This window comes from Manihot esculenta, chromosome 1, assembly GCF_001659605.2.
Source record: "Manihot esculenta cultivar AM560-2 chromosome 1, M.esculenta_v8, whole genome shotgun sequence".
NCBI classification, from domain to species: Eukaryota; Viridiplantae; Streptophyta; class Magnoliopsida; order Malpighiales; family Euphorbiaceae; genus Manihot; species Manihot esculenta.
The window spans coordinates 27,517,863-27,534,957 of NC_035161.2; the positions used below are offsets into that span (position 1 = coordinate 27,517,863).

Genomic DNA, 17,095 nt, shown 5'->3' on the forward strand with positions numbered 1-17,095 from the left:
AGATTTATATATAATTATTTTAATAATTTATATTTTGAAGTAGTTCATATACATAATTTATTTAGATAGATTAATTAATTAATGAAATTAGTTAAATTATATCATTATAAATATTTAATAAATTAATTAGTGATTAAAAGATATAATAATTTTATATTATTATTATTATCAGTTCTTCAATATATATATATATATATAATAACAATTATATATATATAATTATTTTATTTATATTCTAATACTATAATTCTATTAGTATATTATATATATAGAATAAATTATAATCAAATTGATTAAATAAAATGGTAAAAAAATATTTAATAATTAAATAATATTATAATTATATGTGTATAATTTTATTAAAATTATATGATATATAAAAACTATATATTATAATGATAGTATTATTATAAATTATTTAAAAATATATATATATAAATTTATTTTTTGATATGGTTATCATTCCGATACAATTTTGGTTTAGTCTGAATTTAATATGATTTCAGTTCGATTCCAATATGATTTTAGACAAAAAACTACAATCAGAACTAAATATTGTAATAAATTCGAATCAATTTCTACACCTGATTTTCAATTTCGATTTAGTTTGATCCAGTTTTTTGGTTTGATTCAAAACCTCCAAAAACTGATTAAAATATAGTTAATAAGATATTTTTATATTAAAAGAAAATAATGATACAATTATAAAAAAAAAAAAAAATGCAAAGTACATTTCCCCTTCAGTCAACCACATTAAAGAACCAAAACAAAGAAACACTGATCTACATGTACACGGTAAAAAATGTGAACTAAGGATTAAAGAAAATTAATTAGTGGGTGACTAAGAATATTATGTAATTTAATTTATGGCTTTTTTGAATTTAACCTTTCCTCCCATCCTTAAACTTATGGTAAGTTGTGACTGGAGATAGTGGATGAGTTGAATGAGCTAATGAACTGAGCTGATATCAAATTTGACAAGATGTTAAGTTAGGAGATTAGTTGCAATTGAAAGAATAAGACAGAAATTTTAGAAATGCTGCATACGTGTAAAATTGAAGAATGGTTGATGTTGAATGAAACAAAAGAATCTTCTTCCTACCTGCTAGTATTTTCTCTCACCACTACTGTTTCTCTTCCGCTTCTGCTCTTTAGTTTCTTCTTCCTCTTCTGCTTTTTCGTGCTAGGTTACGGCTCTGCCACAACAGGATCTTGAGCCCTGGCGCTAAACTTACCATTTGCTGGCCAATTTTAAGCTCCAAAAGAAAATAAAGATCGTTCACCAAATCTGGATCATTCAATCTAAGGCGTAGAAGTAAAGAGTAATTGATATTCCTACTAATTTTTATCCAACAGCAGATGGTAAGATGACCATAGCCCAAAATTGCTTTTAAGGCGTAGATGTAATAGTAGTCGTAGTAGTGAGCAGTGACGATGATGACAGTGACCATGATGATAATAATAATAATAACTTAAAAAAAAATTCTTTGATATTGCTAACTTGTAATATCAGAAAACAAGGTACTGCAACTACATCATGTACAGTAATTTAATTGTTAAGTCACTGTCAACTGTACATCCTCTTTCTGAAATTGATCCTTCTCAGCAAAAACATGACAAGTTCAATCAAAGGCGCACACCTGCTTTGTTTGTTGAATTATGCCAAGTACTTAAATACGTTTGGATTCTCCTTGTCTCTCTCCAGGTAGTCCCGGGTGATCAGATCTTCCATTCGCTTCTTAATTGCCTTGATATCAGGCTGCAAATTCAAATCCGTGTTACAATAATGAAACAACATAAAAGAAATCAGGAAACAATTCACGGTGCTCCAACAAAAAGATCTTATTTATCTCTCAAACTAGTTTCCGGCGGCTATGCTCCAATTCCCATTCAGAAAAGGGTTTTATTCAGGATTTTTCAACAGAGGGTAACCATGCACAATATAGGAAGGAGTATCAGACCAGATCAAAAGTTCAATTTCCTAGTACAAATCCTAAATTACCCGGTCATTAGCAAAGTTCCTCAACTTGTCTTTCTCACTAATATGTGTTCATAGTCAAGAGCATGTATATTCATACCTTGAACATGCGACTCAGCTGCTCAACACACTCTGAGACTAATTGTTGATGGCCCAAAACTTTCCTACTCTTCATTATGCGCACAATTGCAGCATCAATAGCATATCTCCTGTCTTTATCGACATCTTCAACAACCTTCTTCCTTTCATCCACAGGGGGAAGAGGTATCTACAATTGCAACAATTTTCAAATGTTCATAATCTCCAATTGAACAATAGTTAGAAGTCAATGGTCCTGGTCATCCGATTCCAGCACAGCAAACAACACAGAAAAATTACAATGCACAAAGTTACCTTGATTCTTCTCATTCTGTCAGTGAATTTGTGGTTGACTTCGAAGTAATCTGTTTGGGAAATGGTCTTTGTATTTGGTTCCTTTGCAAGGATCTTATACTTGGCACAAGACAAGGAATGAAGCACTCTAACCAAGTCATCATGGGTCAAGTTTAACTGGGTGATAATCTCAGAATAACTGAGTCTATCTGAAGAATTAAAAAGCAGCAGGAGAGCAGCCTGTAATATCATAGTCAGAATTAGCATCTTCCCCAATTCCACAAATGCAGGGACGTGTATAACAAACCTGGTAGGTTGACACGATCAGCTCAATAGTTTTTTGCTCAAACTTGCCATTTAGATGGCAAGACCCCAGTGAATATATCCATGTAAGTTTCCGATGTTTGCTTTTCTGATCATAGAATTCCTTGAAAATTTCAACGCCCCTGACCTGGAAAACAAATATATTTCTAAATAACTAATGGACACGGGAAAACGAGCAGAAAAAGCCCGTTACTATTACCAAAATGCTCATATTAAAAGAAGTTTACCATCTCTTCAGGAAGATTGAGGTCAGAGGATTTATAACTGGGCCAAAATCCAGTTGTCAGAACAGTAACTGTTAAATCAATCCCAGGATGTGCATTTGGGTTATTGCCAAGATATTTCTCAAAGCTCGTCTGATTTTCCCTTGCCAGTGTCAAATCTGTGACCTGGAAAATACAAAAGGAATCCACAAGAAATCACCAAAAAATTACATGGATATATTGATAAATATCACCAAATTACGCGGGGCCAACTTACCATGCCCTCCATCTTTGAAGTGAACTGTCCACCACACTGCTGCTTCAGTTTTGTAAGTATACTCCTTTCATGATCATCATTAGCACTCCGGTCAAAAAGAAGGCGACGAGCAAGCTTCTTGCTGCCAACAGCCAGAGAAAGAAAAACAATGACGTAAAATAGGCTAATTCACTCATTATCCTTAAAGTAGGTGGTTGTATCAGTGAAGTCTCTCAATTTCAATATATCATAGAACTCCCTCAACGTCAATTTGAGTAACCATGCTATTTGCGACATTAAAATCCCTGTAATCATCCTTCAGTTTGGGTACAGAATCTGAAGGGGCATTAAAATCCCCATAACGTGCTATAAATTGGTGATAGCAGGATATGGAGACATTAATGATATTCAAATTGGATAGAAATTAAAGTTGAGCGACTTCCTGATATAACCATCTAAGGAACGATGGGTGAAATTAACCCGAAGTACAATAAACCAAATAGTACTGACTGAAGATTAGATTACCGGTAGAATTCAGCAAAAAGGTCCTTATCACTGATATATGCCAGCAATTTTACTACCTGCAAAATTTAAACACAATGGAAAATCAATGCCAGCAATAACTCTTGAAATTTCTGTGAAAATTTAAATGTTTGTCTAAACACTAAAGAGAAATAAATAATATGCCACCTTCTCCAGCATTTCTTCGATGGCTTCATCACTCAGTTTCTCGCTTCCACCCTTCTTGAGGATATTATCACAAAATGTTGCCAGTAGTTCTGCACTTGAACTACCTATGACTGTTTTATTACAGAATATCTCAAAAGCCTCTTTCATTGCCTAAAGAACCACCAAAGAATAGCCAAAAAGGACTTAGACAATGTGATAGGACAAACCTTAGGCAACATAATGGCACCTACACCAGAAATGCCACAAACCTTGTGAAAGAGGGTGTGATTTTGAAAACAATCATTCACATATGCCATATACTTGTCATGCAGCTCAATTATCTTTCTGATAAGAACCTGAAGATCACATTAATAGATCAGAGATATTGGTCCTCCATGTTATTCCCAGATATCTAAAACATGTAATCTAGGGATTTACCTGTTCCTGTATACCACCACTTGCAGCCTGTAGAGCCACATAATTTTCAACACTTAGCTCCCCAAAAAAAATTGAAAAGATAAAATAAAAATTTCAGCCACAAATACATGGAGTCTCTATATGACAACCCAGAAAACTCCCAAGTCTTCTCATGCCTGATACAAGTGTCCGAGAAATGGACAAGGAAAGGAAAGGGGCAAAGGAACAGAAGTGGAGGGGGTTGAAGCTTGAAGCAACACCTAATGCAACTGCAAGAATAGCAAATAGGGAAGGGGAAAAGAAGAAGAAAAAAAATTCCCTAATGCAACACCTAATGAACATAATTTTGCAGTGCGAATGAATAAAATCACACATTTGCCAATACCGTTGTGCATAAAAAAAAAGATATTATTGTAATTACAACATTAATAGCACTATATTCTTTAATTTTATTTTCTCTCTTATACAAACATGAGTGACAACAAACTTCACCTTCTACACTTTTTCCCTGTCATTTTCTCCATGTCCATTCCTCCCCACCCACAAGGTCATTTTCTTATGCCAGAACGGAAGTATTAAACCAGCATATGACAAGATGCAAATTTTAATGAGAAGTATAAAGAAAGCAATCATAATGATGAACCTGACTACTCGCAGCATCTTCAGCTTGTTGGACGAAGACAGTCCCTTCAGCAGTAATATGCTGTGAAAAGGCAGGTGTCAGACTGTCAGTAACATACCCACAAGATAATAATAAAAAAATCCTAGGCCCCTTTACTAGTAAGATAGCACAAATGCAGAGACCTGCCACTAACCTGCTTGAAAATAGCAGCAACAGGTTCCAAGCCTTTGGGTATTTTATGGTAAAGCCTATACATCCTTGAAAGATCCTCCACCTACATCATAAATAAAATCGAATGGTTATTGACTATAGAGTATACACTGCAAGAATAATCAGAAATAATAAAAAAATGAAGCCTACTACAGAATATACCTTATCATCTTGAAGCAATGCACGACATCCAGAATGCTCCTTTTCAAGCAGTTGATTTGCATAGACCACCAACAACTCATGTTGCACTTTCTACAAACAGAAATACAGAACAAATCATCTTTATATGAACTCAAAACTTTAGTTGTAACATCTATAAACAAGGGACATGAATCACATCTCCAGATGCTGCTTTATAATCCTTTCCAAATGAGAGTATGAGAGTAGATGAAGAAGCTTCCTGTACAGAAATGGCGGTGTTGATTTATAGATGTGCGTTTTTTATTAGCAGTTGGGTCAACTTAGCATTTATATGCTGTTGGAAGTAATCTGATTTTTGCTTAATTAATGGGATGTCTCATTGAAGAATCTCATGCTTATGAGAAAAGCATGAGATTGACTAGTAAAATCTTTAAGTGATTTATACTGATAGCATTCCATATATATCATGTATTTTCCATTACAAATATGGAATTCTATGTAATATGAAAATAACACAAGTTAATTAAAATGTAGCCTTTTGTGTTTTGCCTTTCTCTTCTCTCTTCCTTCCTTTTCTCCGCCTTACCATCTTTCTAAAAATTTCACACGATATTAGAGCCTAAACAAAATTTTGGGGTTTCTACTTTCTTAATCTCCCTTCTCCTTTCCTTCTTCACAGTTTCAGAGTTGGGTTTGAAGTCCCAGTGCACTTTTTCTCTTCTTCTATTGTCCTGTTTGGGAATTCTCATTGTATTGCCTTTCAATTATGGCTTTCCTAGTATTTAAACATTTTGATGAATCTTTCTCTGCTTGTCTTTCTTCTTTGCAGCTGAGGGTTTGAGTCCCAAAGCTTATTTTCTCCTATGTTTGAGTATCAAAGCTGTGGGTTGGAGTCCCAAGCTATTTTTCTCCAATTATCTCTATGTTTCTCAATTTCCACACAGTACTGAAAAAAGAAAAGTAGAAGTGACAGATAAAAGCAAAAAAAATAGTGCTTGATAATAATTTCCATGACTTTAGCAAAAAATCTTATTAAGGAGGAGGGTAGGAATTAATGAGATTTTTTCTTAATTCATGGTATATGTTTCATTGAAGAATCTCATGATCCTAAGAAATCATGAGATTGATTAGCAAAGTCTTAGTAGTGATTCGTGATGATAGCATTCCATATATATCATGTATCTTCCATTATAAATATATGGAGTTCTATGTAATGTGGAAATAACACAAGTCAATCAAAATGTAGTCTTTTGTTTTTTGCCTTTCTTTTCTCTCTTCCTTCCTTTTATCCTCACCATCTTTCTAAAAATTTCAAATATGCTATGACATGGTATAGGTTTTACGATGATTTGGAAATTGGAATCAGTTATGCAATATGCCTATGAGCTTCACAAAACATTTAAACTCAAAATAAATTTTACCTCCTCATTACCATTGGAGTGGTTCTGAATTCTGATAAAAATTCAAAAGAGCATCCTAGGGCTGTTATCAGAGGAAGCAGGCCCAAACTCAACCTCGTCTTAATTAAGTTGGAGATACGAATCCCTTTCTCCACTCTGGTTGGTATAGGCTAACTTTCACTAAGACCTAGATAGCTAGATCCTAACCGAACTTTCTCTTGGACAATGCTACTTGAGTATCCTAGTTGTTATTTGATTTCAATTTTCCATATACCCACCATAAATAGATCCATTATTAACTTTATAAGATTAATAAATAGAAATCATCTAACAAGAATATGAATTCCGCAATAAGTAGTATTTCCATTTAATTCAAATCGTAAATTTGTCTTTGATAACTAAAAGGGAAAGTAATGCTTACTCCAACAATAAACTTTGTTAATATGCATCATACAAAAATATTAGCTCATATTTAAAAAAAAAAAAAAAAATATAGCAAAAACTCAATCCCCATTATTCAGTTGTGAAATACATGAAATGGGAGTTTGAACTAACCTCCACTAACTTTGGCTCACTGCTTGAATGCAAGTAATGAGAAACTCTATCCCTCTCCTTCCTCAAGCACTCCTCAGCCTGCAATTTCAAGAGGGGTGTCAGGAGGATCACAAAGTCTAATCACAAACAAGTATGGATTAGTACAAGTACTTGCCTTCAGCATATAGTCTGGACAAGAATCCTCCAAAATCCAGTTTGATGCCTTACGAGAATAGTAAGCACCAGTATCTTGAAGCATGTGTGTTTCAAAATCTTGTTCATAACGATCCATTGCTCCCATTCCAATCTCAACAAATATATCTAAAACGTTCTTCAACAATGCCCTATCAATCTGCTCCCCCTCACGTTCTTTATCAATCTGAACACCAAAAGAATTTGATGATCAATTAATGAGGGAAAAAAGAAGTAACATTATAATGGATAAAGAAGTAACATACAAGAACAATCACAGCATCTCTAGCTTTTCCATTTACTTCTCCATAGACCTGAACAAGAGATAAATATAACAAAAACTATCATTCAAACAACCATCAAAACAGAGAAAATAATCATGGGAAAGAATATTAGAAACTGAGAGAAAGCTAAGGCTGTGCATAAACATTTCATTCTGGCATAGGCAACATGGTGTGTAGAAGGGATTAACAAACCAGGTCACGGAAGCAAGTCAGCCCAACTTCATTAAGTGCAGGAAGCGACCTCCGAGCTATGAAGTAACGGTCCAAATAATGAAAGAAGCGTGACAGCCACCTAACCATGAGTTTATGGTTAGACCACCTTTTCACAAGCTCCCTCAGCATAAACTCGTCATGCTTCTCCCTTATACATGGCAGAACCTGGTTCAGAATACAAAGTGAGGTGGAGCTGTTACTCGGTGAATGCAGTACATCATGAAGCCAAGTTGTTCATCAATTAAAAAAATAAAGAACTAGTCCATAATATATACCAATAAATTTTGAATCGTGATAAACTGTGACATGGAAACAGCCTCATTCTCAATACAAATCACAACAACAGAGATTTTATAAATGATTGCAAAAGTATACTACATGCAGTAGAATCCATTAATACATCATATGCAACAACGAATCCATGTATAACCATCCAGGTCCTGCTTCAAAAGAACAGCAAATCCACTAACAAATCAATTCCCTCCCCTATATGTTTGCTCTGCCAGATAATGCCAAATTGCATAGTTATCTGGAACTCAACACACTGAGGTGAAGGTACAGGTACAGCTGTACAGGTACACAATACACCACTTACTTAAATATAGGACATAAGGGCATAGGCTTAGTTAGTACGTCAATTCAAAATTTGGTATGTGAATTATCTTAATTCCAAACACAATATGCGAATTACACTTAAACTAATATAATTCCCAACTATAAAAACAACTAATCAAATAATAATTTACTTCTATGGGATACAATGTGAATACGTTAGCCAGCTGAATATTTAAACTTCAAAAAATAATATTTAATATACTAATTGGCCCAAACCAAAAAAAAAGTGATTTTTTTTTTTTATAATAGCCGGCAATTACATTCTAAAGAAAGAGCCACAAGAGTAACCCTCCCGCTTCTCCATAATAATTAATAAACATGCAGTATTTCACACAATCTCACCTAACCTAATTTGATCAGAGAATCCTTTTCCACTCTACATTCGGCATCTCCACTTGTTTTCTTCTTCTTCCAAATTTAGTAAGAACAGCTGCAAGTCGTTCATTCCTCATAATAAAAAGAGAAGTAATATCACACCCAATCTCACCTAATTTGATTTAATCATAGAGTCCTTTTCCATCCGATATTCTGCTTCTCTTCTTGTTTTCTACTTTTGGTGTCACTTCGTATTACATCACTGCTACTTAGGCTCTTGCCAAATGAAATTAAACCAAGAACAGGAATGCCATTTTTAGCAATCCAGATCATGTACTGAAGCAATCAGGAATGCTACCACACCATGCTTTGGGACCTGCTCTCCAATTCGTGGTTTAATTATTAGTATTATTGTTATCATCTTTCTTTTTTGGGGTGGGGGGCAGCAAATTAGGTAAACATTGATTATCTTATATTTGTATATATTTAAATAATATTTTTAAATTTTACATAAAGTAACAAATTTTAAAGATATTATTAAATATCTTTATTTATGAGTAATAAAAAAAATATAAATATGTATCTATCGATTTCATATTTATGAAATGTTAATACAAAAAAAGTTATCTCATCATTGACTTATTTAGCTTGATTGGCTTGATTGTATGCTGATTCTAGGCAAAAATCAAGGGTCTTCAATTGTAATTATTTCTTTCCTTTTTCGTTAGAATTCTTTATGTATAAATTGCATGTAAAATATTTGTAAAAAGCAAGTTAGAAATACAAATACATTCAGAAATTCTCCCAAAACCTTCATGGTATCATAGCCCTAAACCTTATTTTAGGGTTTCAATTTGCATCAATTTGAATTTTAGGGTTTCTGAAACCTTAAGCTACTAAATTGGTACTGCCATACCTAATGGCCTCCTTTCTTCTCACCGCTGGTCCCAGCAGTTTCATTGCCTCCTTGATGATCCGTCCTCCCATTCTAATGACCATTCTCGGAGTCTGTTGTCCCTATTTCTCATCGGATTTCACTTACCCAATCACAAGCAACAGCTTGCTCGGCTTCTTTCCAGCCTATTACTGCTACTACTTGATTGGGTTGGTGTTGGGTTAGGTTTCTTGTCTTTTGGCAGCCCTTTTTCACTTGTCTTTTCCCCTTTGTTGCTTTATTTTACTGTGGAAAAAAAAAGGAGAGCCTTTGTACCAAGTAATGATAATCCTTCACTACAAATTAGTACCGTAAAGGTTGATGGAAAAAATAACCTTGCTTGCTCGAGGTCGTGCTTGTTGTTCATCAAGGCTAGAGGCATGCAACACTACATTAATGGTAGTAAGAAGCATCCAAATAGCATCAATCCAACCTATGCTCAATGGAAATAAAAAAATTCCCTTGTTATGGTGTGGTTACTCAACTCTATGTAACCACAGATTTCTAGATCCTATTTATTACTTCATAATGCTACAAAGATATGGAAGGCAACTATCCTTGACTCATCATAACAGTTTAATGTGAAAAACGCATTCCTCCATTTAGAGGAAAAGGTATATACGGAGATTCCTCATAAATTTGTTGATGACAAAACACAAAAAAAAGTGTACAGATTAAAGAAGGTTTTAGATCGGATGAAACAGTCTCCTAGAGCTTGGTTCAACAGGTTTAGCAGATTCATAATTTTTTTTAGCTACCAACAAAGCAATGTTGATTATATCCTGTTTTTCAAGTACCTTGAGGATAAAGTTACTCTTCTTACAGTGTTGTTGATAACATAATAATAACGAGAAATGACAAAGAGATGGCTCAACCAAAAAGGTTGTTGGTTCAAGAATGTGAAATCAAATATCTAGAAAAGCTTCCGTTAGTGAGTCAATGAATATTGGCAGATACTAAGATTGGTAGGTACTAAAAATTGGTAGGAATATTGATTTATCTCTCACGCACTTAACCAAACATAGTATATACAATTAGTTTTGTCGGTAAGTTTATACATATTCCCCATGAGCCTCACATACAAGCTATCTTCTGCATCCTACGATATCCGAAGTATGCCCTAGGGAAAAGTCTTCTTTTCTCCAAACATAGTCAATTGGTCACCTTCTATAGAAGCCTTTATAGATGCAGATGGACTACATCTCCTGAAAACAAGAGGTCAACCTTTGGATACTGTATAATTGTGGGAAAAAACCTTATCACTTGGAGGAGGAACAAAGTGTTTATTCAATCAAGTGTTGAAGCTAAATACAGAGTGATGGCTTAGGATATGTATGAACTCTTATGGTTATAAAGATTATTGGAGGAACAAAAATTGTTCGAGAAGGACAAGATACTCTTGCACTGTGATTATAAAGCTACTATCAATATAACATAAAATTCAGTTTAACATGACCAAATGAAACACATTGAATTGATAGGCACTTCATTAAAGAAAAACTAAAGAATAGTGTCTTGAACTTAGTTCATGTGATCTCTAATAGGCGGCTAGCCAATGTGTTTACTAAAAGACTTAACAATAGAACCTATCGCAGGTTAGTTTGCAAGTTGGGCGTGTGTGATATCTATGCACCAATTTAAGGGAGAGTGTCAACTTATTTAGCTTGATTGGCTTGATTATATGCTAATTCTAGCCAAAAACTCAAGGATCCTTAATTGTGGGAGATTAATTGTAATTATTTTTTTCCTTTTTTGTTAGACTTTTTTATGTACAAATTGACATGTAAGGTATTTGTAAAAGTCAAGTTAGAAATACAAATACATTCAACAATTCTTCCAAAATCTTCACTCTATACATATATATACATATAGGAGTGTGTGTGTGTGTGTGTATATATATTATTGAATAAAAATGTATGATTACCAAGTTGGCACAATTAATTATGATTTTTTAAAGTGTTTTAAATAGGTCTTAAGTTCAATTACTATCTTCGACACTTTAAAAAAATTTTATTCACTATTTAACCTAATCGGGTCAATCAATTCTCAACAACTCACTAGTTCAACCACCAGGTGAACCAGTTCACACTAGGTCAATTCCTTATCTAGCTCGATTACAAACCCAAACCGGTTTGAGGTCTGGTTCACTAGCCCAACCTGCCAATTTGGTGGGTTTAATAACTATAGTCCAAGGTGCTCAAAGAACACTAAAAGGTGGCCGGTCTTCTTACATGTTTTATGCTGAAGCTTATTATTATTATTATAAATATCATTTCATCTAGAAACCTCCACCATTAGTTTGCCTGAACAAATGCACACACAATCAAATTCAGAAAATTTTCAAAATAATAATTAGACAGTTGTCCTACAAAAGGAGGAAAAAGTAATGCCATTATATTTTTTTTCCACAACATGCTGCTGGGAAAAAAAATCATACTATACTATATCAGTAAAGGGGACAAGACTGAGGTATTTAGTAAAGGTATTATTGGTATTTAGTAAAACAAAACATGGCTATTAAAGGTATTATTGCTATTTAGTAAAACTCCTTGACTATGGTTTAGAACCTCTTCAGACTTGTTTTCATTTAGATTTCAAACGAATTGGCTCCATACTCTGTAAATATTTCAGCTTATCAATATTTTTAGTAGTATAACCCAACAAAATTATAAAAATCAAATTAGAAAGTCATCCAAATCTTCAGGTTAACAAAAAACAAAATATATTGTGTACATGACTGACATCTTCCACAATAACATATTTATAACCAATAACCAGAGATCATACAATAAATTTAAGAACAAAACATTAATTTAGGTATCTTTGTACCGTAGAATTAATATATTCTTCAAAAGCCTCCCTGTACTTGTCATAGAGCTGCTGAGAATAGTCATGAGGAGGCTTCTGTGTACACATATTATATATAGTTCTGCAGTGGTTAAATTGGAAAAGTCAGCAGAATGATAAAACTATATGAAGGTTCATCACACTAAATTGAATAATGAAAGAAAGATTACGTATAAAGCATCATATATTCTTCCGAATTGAATTGCTCTACTGATCCTTCCAGAATCCGCTTCAGCTTTGTGATACCTTTCTGCATAAAGTCCCAACCTTGATCCAATTCAATTGTCCTGCGCTCCATGTTGTCGAGGAATAATTCCTGCCAAATTGAAAAGCAAACTACTAAAACATGGCTGGTGATTAATGAGATCAGGAAAGAGATCACAAATGCATAACCCTACACAAACCTCTGAACTACATGAGAAAAAACAGCAGAATTTTATTGTACCAAACAACAGTATTAATTCAGGTTTTGCCTTTTTAACATTCATACTGATCTTCATTACAGGAGACACCACCACTATTACTAAAAGAAATAAACATTATAAGCAATGTGGACACATGAACAAACAGAACTCTACATAACAAGAAGCCAAATGATGAAGAAATCACAAAAATCTAAACTGAAGTATTCACTTTAATTAGAAAAAATAAAATAAAATCACCCAGAAAATAAAAGAAGCTAATCGATAAACAAATATAAGCTGAAATTAATCAAAATGCAATAAAAATTCATTGAAAGCACGAGACAAACACCGCCCAAAACGCAGAAAGTCAACATAAACTATTGAATGCTCCTAAAGCAAACCACAATCATCCAGTCCTACAAGGCTAAAACTAAATCATGATAAGAAATAAACCAAAAAAAAAAAATCAAATATCAAATTAAAACAAATAATCGAGCAATACATACCGAATGAAAATCGAAAACAATGAGAATGAGAATCGAGGACAATGAAAACGGGAGTTGATGCCCTTTAATAGAGCGAAAAGTTGAAGAGAAACCCTAACCCTATGGATTAAGAAATCGAGATAGAGAGATGGAAATGCCTCTTAGTCGCTCTAAAGAAACAGCGAAAACTGCAAACCGGTAAAGGGTTGGGTTTGTTGGTGAAAATCATGCATAGGGGTTTATAGCTGATTAATAACTGGTATTTTAGCAAAATATATGCGTATGGCAAATCTTATCTGGACCAGTCAACTCATGACACTAATATATGATTTTTTTAAATATATATATATGGGATTCTTCGTATAAAAATTAAATAATATTTGCATATTTTTTTGTTGGGTTACTATGGGTTAGATCTAGATAAATTTACCTTGATGCTTTTTACCATAAATTTATGTTTTTGGTGTTTAAAAAAAATTATTTAATTTTTTAGAATTTAAAATAAAATATTTATAAAATAGAGATTTGATAGGCTACGTGATCATTAAGTCTCTTATGTGGCTCCTATTTGACATAAAAAAGGAAAAATTTTGTCATTTTGTTTTCAATTGTGTATGCTTTGTTTGCTTTTTTGGTTTTTGAATGGTAATTGTTCCTTTTTGGTAAGGAAAACGTTGACGAAGGAACTCGTTTTTCAGGGATTTGACTCTAATTTTTAGTGGGGAGAATTACTGTATGTATGATGTCGTAACTTTGAACTGTATGTCTATGGTTATGATTTTGGTTAGCTTTTTAATTAGACTCTACAATATCTCTTTTCTTAGTTTTACTTTTGTCGATGGACAACACTCATCAATATCATGTTCTTCTGTATTTTTGTATTTTAATTTTTTATTTTTATATTTTAATTATTATTTTTAGGTGTCCTTTATTTCGATTATTATTGCGAGTATTCGATTGTTAAACTTATTTATATTTACTGCTAATTTGATTATTAAATTTAATAGGTGTCCTTTATTTCGATTACTATTGCGACTATTCGATTGTTAAACTTATTTGTATCTACTGCTAATTTGATTATTAAATTTAATAGAAATATCACGTTATCATTTTACTTAATATTTTAAATTAATATTTTAATTTAAATAATAAAAATATTTTAAATTTTATTAATTTTAACAATTATTATTCTAAATATTTTTTCTTAACAATTGTAATCTAAAGTTAATTTTTATATTTGGATTGATTTATCAATTCAATTCCATTTATTTATAATTTAGAATGGTACATTTCTAATACTTTTTACATTATTATATATTATAAGTATTATGATGAAATTATCTATAAGAAATTAAAAATTACTATTCTCTTTATTTAAAAAAATAATTATATTTATTATATTCTTTAAAATATTTAAGTTTAATTAAACAAAAGCTAAATTAAGACGAAACAGATATATTAAGTATATCATTTTTTAAATAAAAATAATTATAATTATTGATTTTCTAGAAATAATGTTATTATAATATTAAATAAAATATTAAAAAATAAGTTATCAATTTAGAAATATATTGTCTAAAATTATAAATAAATTGAATTGAATTAAAAAATAAAACAAATCCACAAATTGATTTTAGGATATATTCATTAAGAAAAAAAAATTAAAATATAATTATTGAAAATTGATAAAGTTTAGAATTTTTCATAAATTTTCCTTTTGAGTTATTTTAAAATATTAATTTAAAGTGCTGATTGATGATTAAGTGTCATTTTCATTAGATATAACCATTCAAATTAATAATTAGGTATAAATAAATTTAGATCACTAATATATGATCTATTAGTTAAAATTTTTAATTTGAATTAAATCTCTTAAAACATGAAATCTCTGTGGTTTCTTGCCATTACCCTAATACCAATATTCATAAGTGAAAATTAAATATATTATTGTAATTTTGATAATTCAGTAAATTTAAAATTTACGAAAAGATCCATTTATATTTTTTGAATTTTTTTTTACTGAAATTTAGAAAAGTCTCGTCTTTTTTTATACAAATGCTAATTTTATTGTATTTATGATGGCATAGTGGACTATAAAAGAGTACTAAAATGCAAAAGACAAAAATCAAGAAAAATAAATCATATTAGAATTCAGAAAATTAGACCAAAATCAAATTAAATCAAACTCAACTCAATCCAATCCAAAAGACATAACCACTAAAAATATTGACCGGCAACTGCACTGACTTCACCAAAAATACAACCACAGAACAGCGATGGCACCGACTGATCCCATCACAGGTGAGCAATATGGAACTGAGTACAAAAACAAACAAGCTCAGACTCACCACCAAAAAGGAACCAAATCGCCGCTATAGCACCAAAAGCTGAAGGAAGCACAATCAAAACCGATGATAATTGAGCCAATGCAAGGACAAAACACACCAACAAAAACAAATATACACCAATAAAAACAAACATGCAAACAAAAAAAACTAACAGATAAAAGGCTCTTGGCACAACAATGCGAGAACAACTCTTATTAAACTGATAGGAAAGTGACGCGATAAAGCTTAGCCCATCAACAACATAGAGAGCGAAGACTATCAGTGTAACGATCCGAAAATCGAACCGCTACCAACGCTAAGATCCAAATCGACTTAAGGTCGCCGAGACCCGTAGCAAGCCTACTATACATCCTGTACACCTGATAAAATTCCATACATGATCACACATTTCCATAAAAACTTAAACTTTTCATCTACCAAACTTGACCTGTGCATGCACCATAATTGTAAACATAAAACCCTTTACTGGAGCCCTCATCAAATGCTCCAGTTGGGTCAACATTACATACATCAAGCTTGTTCCATACATCTTATCATTAAAACATTTCATAAAGATCATGTACCAAAGGGATTAACCATAGACATTAGGGCCAAGCACAATACTAATCCTCATTATATTACATTACTTTACATTACATTACATGTCCACTAAAACTCTATTACATGACATAACCATTACCCTTGCTGACTTCCTGCTATCTCTGTCCCTGCAAACCTGGGGGTTAGGGGAAAGGGGTGAGCTACTAAAGCCCAGTGAGCAGAACAGTAAAAACAGTTTATAACATATACTTTCATGGAATGCATCACAACACAAACAATTCACATCACGGATGGACTTGTCACCAGTAACCCTCTACATAACCATTGCCCGGCCTACAACGGAGCTCCTCAGGACTTTTGCTTAACATAACATAACATGTCCAACTGTGTCAGGGGCGTAGTGCAGGCCACACGTGGTCTTCTCTTACATATTACCTATCATATCATATCGTGTCCAACTGTGCCAGGGGCGTAGTGCAGGCCACACCTGGTCTTCTCTTACATATTACCAGGGGCGTAGTTCAGGCCACACCTGGTCTTTCCATCTCATATCATAGCATATCATATCGAAGGCTAATGGATCATCCAATATCCATCCACATCAACATCATATTATGCAATGCGTCATATTCGTGAATTCTAATGCAACACAACCTATTACATATATGGCATTCATGATGCATGAACATGCTTAAAAGTTTAATTGCTTTGAAATAAAAAGAGTTGTGTTCTACTCACCTCTGGCTGATACTCAACTGACTCTGGAGCAGCTAACTCACTACTGATCACCTC

The 17,095-nt window shown here is 32.7% G+C and overlaps 1 protein-coding gene across 3 annotated transcripts; it reads right to left on the bottom strand.

The window, feature by feature from the left end:
- Nucleotides 1-1,474: 1,474 nt before the first annotated feature.
- LOC110628523 (cullin-1) lies at nucleotides 1,475-13,700 on the bottom strand. Of its 3 annotated transcripts, none has more exons than XM_021775226.2 (20): nucleotides 13,437-13,689; nucleotides 12,697-12,842; nucleotides 12,509-12,608; nucleotides 7,795-7,980; nucleotides 7,585-7,632; nucleotides 7,302-7,505; nucleotides 7,148-7,225; nucleotides 5,214-5,303; nucleotides 5,035-5,115; nucleotides 4,863-4,922; nucleotides 4,241-4,267; nucleotides 4,072-4,158; nucleotides 3,824-3,973; nucleotides 3,659-3,714; nucleotides 3,155-3,275; nucleotides 2,902-3,063; nucleotides 2,658-2,801; nucleotides 2,372-2,590; nucleotides 2,079-2,246; nucleotides 1,475-1,759 (listed from the first exon to the last, which is right to left on the bottom strand). In XM_021775226.2, exons 2-20 carry the CDS (start codon nucleotides 12,822-12,824, stop codon nucleotides 1,658-1,660), a joined length of 2,211 nt encoding a protein of 736 aa, XP_021630918.1. In that variant the 5' UTR covers nucleotides 12,825-12,842; nucleotides 13,437-13,689; the 3' UTR covers nucleotides 1,475-1,657. The 3 variants fall into 3 exon arrangements, with proteins under 3 accessions (XP_021630918.1, XP_021630928.1, XP_043812013.1); XM_021775236.2 differs by having other exon boundaries at nucleotides 12,697-12,862; nucleotides 13,437-13,687; XM_043956078.1 differs by lacking the exons at nucleotides 1,475-1,759; nucleotides 2,079-2,246; nucleotides 2,372-2,590; ... (5 more) ...; nucleotides 4,072-4,158; nucleotides 4,241-4,267 and adding an exon at nucleotides 4,269-4,292 and having other exon boundaries at nucleotides 13,437-13,700.
- Nucleotides 13,701-17,095: the final 3,395 nt, after the last annotated feature.